At 43.7% G+C, this 9,292-nt stretch overlaps 1 protein-coding gene across 2 annotated transcripts; it reads left to right on the forward strand.

The window, feature by feature from the left end:
* The first annotated feature begins 921 nt into the window (after positions 1-921).
* On the forward strand, positions 922-8,762 carry gcdha (glutaryl-CoA dehydrogenase a). Of its 2 annotated transcripts, none has more exons than XM_035406651.1 (13): positions 922-1,053; positions 1,935-2,000; positions 2,642-2,753; positions 3,269-3,301; positions 3,415-3,555; positions 4,134-4,196; positions 4,577-4,747; positions 5,198-5,327; positions 5,873-6,089; positions 6,444-6,547; positions 6,775-6,900; positions 7,120-7,280; positions 7,695-8,762. In XM_035406651.1, exons 3-13 carry the CDS (start codon positions 2,651-2,653, stop codon positions 7,766-7,768), a joined length of 1,323 nt encoding a protein of 440 aa, XP_035262542.1. In that variant the 5' UTR covers positions 922-1,053; positions 1,935-2,000; positions 2,642-2,650; the 3' UTR covers positions 7,769-8,762. The 2 variants fall into 2 exon arrangements, with proteins under 2 accessions (XP_035262542.1, XP_035262540.1); XM_035406649.1 differs by lacking the exon at positions 922-1,053 and adding an exon at positions 1,633-1,716.
* The last annotated feature ends 530 nt before the right edge of the window (positions 8,763-9,292 follow it).

Here is a 9,292-nt window from a genome sequence, read left to right on the forward strand (position 1 = left end):
TATTCCTTTTTAAAGTTTTTTTTTTTGGTTGAGAATTCTGCTGGGTTTTTTTTTCTTTTGACCAGTAAAAGGTGGCAAGTCAACACTTTTTTATGTTTTCCTGCCTGTTCACCACATAGAGCAGTGGCCACCCCCAGTCCTACATCACCATATATATATATATATATATATAAATATACAGAAGGGTGGCAAAATAATGGAAAAATATGAATAAATGAGTGGAGAAACATAATGAATGCAGATGTTTCCATACAGGTGTACTGCATGATACAATTAAGCAATTAGCATCCTATAATTCTCTGTGGCATGTATAAAAATGCTGAGCAGGCCCAGTTGACCTCGATTTTGGATCAAGACGGCAAGAGGAAAAGATCTCAGTGACTTTGAGAGAGGGTTCATTATTGAGGCACAGATGACAGGAGTTTCAGTCACAAAGACTGCTCAACTGGCTGGTGTTTCAATAGGAACGGTGACTAAAGTGACATCTGCATTGAAATCTACGGGAAAGACATCAGTAAATAAGGTCGGAAATTGTGGTCGAAAGCGCACATTTGATGACTGTGATCCTCGTGCATTATTGAGATATTTAAGGAAAAACAGAAGAGCAACCCTTCCTCAGTTGACTGAGAATGTCAATGCAGGATGCGATCAGACTGTGTCAGCAAGAACAGACTGCCTACAACAACAACAACACAGAGAGGGATATTACAGCCGGGTTGCCTTGCATAAACCCCTCATTACAAAGACTAATGCACATTTTGGAGTTCAGTGGTGCTAAAACCATAGGCTCTGGCTAGCAAAGATGTGGAATGAAAGTGATATGGTCAGATGAGTCATCCTTCATCGTGTGTGTGTGTGTGTGTGTGTGTGTGTGTGGGTCATACCACACTATACCCTTCTCACGTCCAGCTGCTGGAGCTAGCCGGTGTGAGCTTGTTTGTGCTTAGATGGGAGACCTCCTGGGAAAACAGAATTGCAGCTTTGAGGTGTTGATGGGTCAGTAGTGGGCACTATTCCCGCTGGACCAAGTATAAATCTAGTGCCGCAGCAAAGGTAAGGAGGCTCTACACGTTAATAGTTGTCATCCTTCAGGCGATAAGTCAAATTAATAACCCCTAATTCATTGGGGTTAATTCAAACAAAATGAGTGTTCACCCCAGTGTCATACAATTCCAACTTACTTTTCCAGTTCAGCAAATGGCTGCATTTTGTTTCATTATCCAATAATTTGCAGGAGAAATGGAACATTCCACATCCATAATAAAAGGCAAAAACAGAAAAATCAGCAGTTCAGGAGCTATATTCCATTGTGACAACTCTCCCTAATATATTTCCATGAATACTTGTGATGGTTTCCTGAAACATTTGACATTGAAGTAGAATGTATACCAAAGCATAGTATGACCTGTGCATGAATGCATATTAGTTGGCTAGGCAGTGGTTGTTCAAATTCTTCCATGAACTACTGTAGTGGTAGGACACTTGTGTAACTGTTGCCGCATCTGAAAATAGCCAAGATATATGAACGGTATGTTTTGAGCGCACCTTTACTACCAATGGACAGTCTAGATTTACCACGCCTCTACAACAAACCAATCAAGCAACCAGTTTAACTGACACCACCTGCGTCGTTTCGGTTGTCTGACAGTCGTTCAAACGCCATGTTGAATGAGGGAACTGTCGCAATGTTTTTGCACTATTCGTAAATCAAAGCGGGTTAGTCCCTGCATGATTATTAACAGCTTTAATATTTGGCATTGCGTTGCGTAAATATTTTACGGTGGCTTACATTCGGTTTAAAAAAAAAACTTATAGGCAACTTGTACACCGTTTCAGACTTGGCCACATTAGACATGGCGGAGTTACCTTAGCAGTTTATGGGAAGTCACGTGACGATTCTCACCGTGACGTCAGCTTTGATCTTTTGTTAACAGCGTGCTCTGTAGGCGTGATACTTGGGCGTACAGTATTGGAACGGGGAGCTGTCGGGCTTTCTAGAGGTAAACAGTTTTTGTGTTGCTATATTTCTGTACAAATCAAGCATCACTTTATAACATGACGTTATAGCTTGTGAAGCAGGAAAGCATTACTTCTGGGAGTTTATGATAATCTCCTCCCTTGCTGTTTGTCTTGGTTGTGTCGTATGTATTTTTTACAGTCTCTGGTATAGTATGGTATAGTCTGAGAAGTTATGCAACGCGAAATAACCATATTATGAAACGTGCATCAGCTTTATACCCCTTATGGTTCGACTGCTTGAGTTTGCAAATTAGGTAAACGCTAACAAAGTAATTTACAAAGACACACAAAAACAGTAGTGAAGGATAAAATATTGAACACAACTAAGTAGTGAGATTTTCAAAGTACAGTACACAATACACTTCAAAGATATAATCAAAATGCAATTGTAATTTCTAAATTTATAAGAAAATGAGTAGGAAAAAATTCAATTCAAAGCTAAATGACCAGCTCTGATTATGCATACTGATTCCGTTTTAATACTTTGCGCTAATATTTCAGAAAATACAAAATATGAAAAATACAATTAAATTACCATAAACAAGAAAATTTACATTTAAGAAATGAAATTGTTGTGCACATTAAAGTACAGTAACAGTATCTCTCTTTTTTTTTATTCCAGATACCAGATATGGCTTTAAGAAATGCAGTTTTTCGTTTGCTCACCAATTACCAGAGATGTGCTCCTATTTCAATATCAAGAGCACAGGGAACTGCCGCGCAAATTCAACTAGGTAAACCACTTCATGTTCTTTAAGAATTCATTTTTTTGAAGTACTACTTATGATAAAAGTGGAGATATTTTGTTAAAGTTATAAAGTATTTGAACAGAGTTTCTTATTGCTCATACTCTAAAAACTGACATTAAAAAAAAAAATGTAGACACTGCATGCACTAACAACTCCCACAAGACTTAATAGAAAATGTACGCAGTGGGTAGCGCGGTCAACTCATAGCAAATCCCGGTCGGGGCCTTTCTGTGTGGAGTTTGCATGTTCTCCCCGTGCTCACGTGGGTACTCCTCCGGGTACTCCGGTTTCTTCCCACAATCCAAATTCATGCAGGTTAGTCTACTTTGGGGAGGGGGGAGGTATTCACAGAGCAAAATAACATGCATTCCCTGTATAAATAAAGATTAATAATCGCTTGGTTTCACACAGTTAACTGCGATGACACTTGTATTTATGTAACTGTGCAGCTCCAGTTTTTAAACCGTAAATAGCAATTTTATATTTTTTTCCATTTACAGAGACAGCAAAGGACAAAAAAGCAGCTAAAACACGTGAGTCTTTTCTTGATGTTGTTGTTGGTTGAAATTGAAATTTATATTCTAAAATAAAAATAGTGTTAGTTCTGAATTGTATTGGGATGAACAGAGCTTTTATTCAACCCCAGCCAAGGTGCAGTTCAACTGGCAAGATGCCCTGGATCTGGACGGGCTTCTGACCGAAGATGAGATAATGATTCGGGACTCCTTCCGCACGTACTGCCAGGAGAAACTCATGCCCCGCATCCTGATGGCCAACAGGAAGGAGGGTTAGTGCTTATGAGTACATTAGTGATGGAACAGGTTATGGAATTTAACTACCCTGTGCTTCATTGCATTTGAAATGTTATTTAAGCTGCAAGATTGATATGTATATATATTTTTCAAAAAGAATAATATTTCCTTTTAGTGTAACAAAAATCATTTATAAACCTGGGCACAGAAGGTCTGACATGCATGTTTGTTCTGTATGGATATTCAGTTCGAGATTACTTCTGATTAGCATTCCGATAAACATTGCACTGCTGAGTAGTTCAAATGGAAAAATGTCAAGTACGCAATTAACACGGTCTGCAAATGATATAACAAATTCTAGCAAGATAAAAAAAAGACTATTTAAAATATCCCCTGAATAAAATAGTGTTAGTATCATGTATATCATTTCATTGTTTTCTCTGGTTCTGTTTATATAATATATCTATTGACAAACAGTTCATTTTGATTCGCGGTGTTTTTAAGTTGCAGTGCGTGCAGTGTATCTTGCTGGGATTGATGTCTGCCTTCACCTATCAGCAGCTGACTGAAAGTCTGTGGACTCGAGTGCGTGCCTGTGTGTGTTTATGCTCAGTGTTCCATCGTGATATTGTTTCGGAGATGGGGGAGCTGGGAGTTCTGGGCCCTACCATCACAGGTAAACGATTCACATAAGCAACAGCCATACATTAGTAATTAGTAGCCATGCCTTTGTTGTAATAATAACATTATTATTATTATTATTATTACCGTCTCTTGTACCCTGTCTCATGTACCCTCTCTTTGCTGGGAGCTACAACGTCAGGGATGTGCATGTGGACCAGTTAGCATCATCAGTGTTTGTCTTTATTTTCGTTGTTGTCCAGTTCAGTGTGGGATGGAGCCACCACCTCTCACACAAACACGGGGAACAGGAACAGGGGGCTTATGTGTGGCGGAGTGGTAACTGCAGTGTTGAATCTGATGCGTTCCCCTGTGCCCCTCCCCTCTCCCCCCGTGCTGCGCGGGCGTGTGGGTGCGCGCTCGTCTCCCTCCCAGGCTACGGCTGCGCGGGCACGAGCTACGTGGCGTACGGGCTGATCGCCCGGGAGGTGGAGAGGGTGGACAGCGGGTACCGCTCCGTCATGAGCGTGCAGTCCTCGCTGGTCATGCACCCCATCAACGCCTACGGGACGGAGGAGCAGAAGGAGAAGTACCTGCCCAGGCTAGGTAAGGGAACCGTCGAGCCCCGAGAGGCCCTTCGGCCCGACGCTGCGTGTTACTGTGCGCCGGAGCGCATTTCAGGAATCGGACGCACGCACATTACATTACATTACATTACAGGCATTTAGCAGACCCTCTTATCCAGAGCGACTTACACAACTTTTTACATAGCATTTTACATTGTATCAATTATACAATGTAAAATGTGTTGGTTTTTTTATGCGTCCCCCGCGCCCCCGCGCCCGGGTCGTGTGTTGTTTGTTGAACAGGTTACTCTACAGGGTTGGAGTCCTGATCTCTGTGGTCACTTCTGGCACTACGATCCTTACTTCACTCTAGTGTGTTTCTTTTGCACCTCTGCACCTTGAACTGATGCACTTTGTTGTACGTCGCTCTGGATAAGAGCGTCTGCTAAATGCCTGTAATGTAATGTAATGTAATGTGTGTTTGTCGCAGCGCGCGGAGAGATCCTGGGCTGCTTTGGGCTGACGGAGCCGAACCACGGCAGCGACCCCGGCGGCATGGAGACGCGGGCCAAGTACAACCCCTCCGGCCGCACCTTCACCATCTCCGGCGCCAAGACCTGGTGAGCCGGGGATCCGAGCTCCCGGGGAAGCTTCCGCTCGCTTCACCCGGAGCCTGACTTTCAATCTAGAGCTCCCCTGGGATGAGACCCCAACGTACACGGTTAGGCCCTCGGGACCAGGGTTCGGGGAAACGCTGTAGCTCTCAGTCCCGCAGCGTTACTGCACTGCCTTCAGCTCCGGGAGGAGGTACTCAGTTAGAGGCGCAAATCGAATTCTGTTTGAGCTAGCCAGGGCGAAGGTCAGTTACAGCTATGTTTGAGATCACTGTCGCTCTGCACTTTAACGTGTACAGCCTAATCCGGGTGTCTGAGTGTGCTCGCACGCTACTTTGGCAGCTTATGAAACCCCTGTTGCTCAGCCGTCCCGCTTTCTGACCCCACCCCTATATTTAGCCGTGGTGCTCATGCATAAGCGACTCTGTTGCGTTGTCGCCCTTGACTACGATGTCCTTGTCCGTGAAGTGGAACGTCACAGCGGCTTTTATCCGTGTCGCTTCCCCATGCCTCCCCCCCCCCCTCCCCCCCCCCCCCCCCCCCCGCGCCAGGATCACCAACTCCCCCGTGGCGGATGTCTGCGTGGTGTGGGCCAAGTGTGAGGACGGCCGGATTCGAGGCTTCATCCTGGAGCGCGGGATGCCGGGCCTGACCACGCCCAAGATCGAGGGCAAGTTCTCCCTGCGGGCGTCCGCCACGGGCATGATCGTGATGGATGAGGTGGAGGTGCCCGAGGAGAACCTGCTGCCCAAAGTCTCCGGCCTGGGAGTGAGTGACTTACCATAATATTAATATTTTATATTATATACTGTTAAAGGCAACCTAGACAAGAAGTCAAAATTAGTTTCTGAATCTTAAAATGAATGTTCGCTTAGTGTAGTAACCAAACACCCACTTAAACTGATTTATTGATTCTGGCCTTTAAGACTGTACCATCCCTTTACAAGTAAAGGCGAATTAATATCTTTCAATTAACACAGCTGCACTAGTTGTAATGAAACAAGACACACACAGTAATCACAGTGTACTTGCTGCAATGAATACAAGTTGTAATCGGTGCTGCTGCACAGCGAATCGTGAGCTCGTTTCCTGAACTGCCCTCCCCTCCGCGCCTCTGGACAGGGTCCCTTCGGCTGTCTGAACAACGCCCGCTACGGCATTGCCTGGGGCGCCCTCGGCGCCGCTGAGTTCTGCTTCCACGCCGCCCGCCAGTACACCCTGGACAGGTAAAGAGGCGGGAAAAAGTCTGGTCTGTGAATGGTGGGGACGATTTGGGGGACAAGTAGCAGCCCTGCTGCGGGATGTGATAAATTATTAGAGAAATCACTTTGCGTGCAGCAGTGTGTGTTTAACTTTGGATTTGGAGTAGGGGAAATAGGGGTTAAGGGTTAGTGTGCAGCTGTGTGCCCCGTCTGAAATCTTCCTTCTCCCTTCCTCCATCCTCATGTGACAGGATACAGTTTGGCGTTCCCCTGGCCAGGAACCAGCTTATGCAGAAGAAGATGGCCGACATGCTGACAGAGATCACCATAGGACTGCAGTCTTGTCTGCAGCTTGGCAGACTCATCGATGAGAAGAAGTGAGCTTTCTTTATTCCGTCATTGGGGAATTGAAGACATCTTAGAGCTTGTTTTGTGTTTTTTTTCCCCTTGAGACAATATGAGGAAAAAGTGATTTTTTAAAAAGTCATGAAAGTAAAAAGGCAATTAATGCCAGAGAAGAGAAATGCATTTCTTAGTTTTTTTTTGGGGGGGGGGGGCCGCGCCCTTGTTCATGCGTCTGTCCATCCTTTTCCCAGGGCAGCCCCGGAGATGATCTCCATGCTGAAGAGGAACAACTGCGGCAAAGCGCTGGACATCGCCCGGCAGGCCCGGGACATGCTGGGCGGGAACGGCATCGCCGACGAGTACCACATCATCCGCCACGTCATGAACCTGGAGGCCGTCAACACCTACGAGGGTGAGCGGAGGGGGAGGGGGAGGGAGAGGGGGAGTGGGAGGCTGAGAGAAAGAGAAATGCGGGAATGGAAAGTTATGGAAGGGAAACGAGAAGTTTAGAAGGACAGGCACAGAGGCTGGGTCCAACGCACAAGATGCAAAGGCTTGATAAAAATGGAAGAAAGTCATAGCCTAAGAGATACACTGTGAGACATGAGATATGTGAGAAGCAGAACTTGTAGAACTTTAGACAAGACTGGGATATCTTTGTCATATCCTCAGCACTATAACATATCACCAGTAGAGGTCAGTAATGGTCCATGTGTTCTGACGACAGCAGCTCATGTATAGAACAAAATATGATTTTAACTAATTGTTATATTACATATGACTTGTGATTCATGTTTCACGGGTCTTCCCCTGTCTGTTCTTGCAGGCACCCATGACATCCATGCCCTGATCTTAGGCAGAGCCATCACCGGACTGCAGTCTTTCACAGTGGAGAAGTAGATCTGAACTGAAGATTTTTTTTTTCCTGAGTGGCGACGAAAAAAACCTGGACCTAAATCATGACCTGGTTCTTGAGAAAGAGATACAGACTGTAGTCTGAGCACAGTGTTGTATTTTCACTCCAATGTGCCTTTAAAAAATTTTTCATTTTCGGAATGGCGGGGGTCCTGGGACAGCTTGCAATGTAAGCATGTCGGAAAAGGTCAAAGTTCTGGAATATTGCGTTACACACTTTCAAAGGCAGTGCTGTTTGGGCCTGTCATTACTGTAGGAGATCTGCAGTTGTAATTGTTTTACTCTGAGAATGAACTGTTGGAACAATGAGGGTATGTTTCATTTAAACAGATTTTTTTCAGAACTTTAGAACTGTAGAAAATATCTAAAAAAAAAAAGTAATGTTTAGGAAAATGATCTCTAGTGGTGAAAGTGAGAAAGGAGAAAAGCTACAGAGGTTTTTGCTTGACATTGTGCAAACAAGGAAATTAGTTTGCTGTCCTAATTATCATGACAAGTATTAACTATTAAAGAGTGATGATAATATAGGATAACGATTGGAATTTATTTTTTGATTGACTAATTTATTGTATCCTTCAGGCAGGACTACTGTTACTGGTTACTGTTACTGTTAAACTGCTAAATGTTGTTCCCCATTTTCACAAATTTGGGTTTTCTATTTCTATTATGATATAACTGACACATGGACATCATGATCCAACTAATCTACCTCTCTGTGACGATGTTAAACTCAGCAAACCTTGCTTTTACTTCCTGTAAAAGTTTTCTGTGACTTTTTTATGTTTCATAATCACACTGTTGTGTTCTTTTGGGATTTTGGGGAATTGTCTGTTGCTCAGATAATTTTACGGTAGTCAGTGTATTATCATTTCTCAGGTTTCATGGAGGATTGCAAAATCAACTATAACTATGTATAATTGGACAAAGGAGGCGCATAAATGAATTGGTACATTAAAAATGAGAAGTTGTGAAAACAATATGTCAGCCGTTTGAGTCTTGTGTATAAAGACAGACAAGGACAAAGGAAAACAAAGGCAAAACAATATATGACCAGGTTTTCTTTTGTGTTTTCTATGATAAATGTTGTTTAAGATCACTTTTGGTCATTCTGATTAAATTTACTGGCTTTGTTTTGGCACAGAGTTGGGGCAGGCTATGTAACAATAATCACTAGGGCACTATGGGTAGGGAAAGATCTTTTTGAATGAGCTGTGTTAATTGGTCTGGACGTTTGTAAAGTTTTTGATTGAAAGCAGTGGGAGACTGACTGATACCCTGCAGCTCAGAGATATGATGGCTGCTTCTCTCCATGGGCATGGAGCTTTTAGGATATCACACCACTGCTCCCGTCATTGATCCATTCAATACCAGCTCCTTTGACTGCGGGCACATCTCCCCCTGCTACAGATTCATGGTCACCAGAATGGTAAAAATTACACCGGACATGAATAGAGGCTGTAAAACCACAAGAGCCATCGGGCTGAATTTAATTATTATTTAGGGCTGTGA

Source organism: Anguilla anguilla, chromosome 2 (assembly GCF_013347855.1).
Source record: "Anguilla anguilla isolate fAngAng1 chromosome 2, fAngAng1.pri, whole genome shotgun sequence".
Lineage (NCBI taxonomy): Eukaryota > Metazoa > Chordata > Actinopteri > Anguilliformes > Anguillidae > Anguilla > Anguilla anguilla.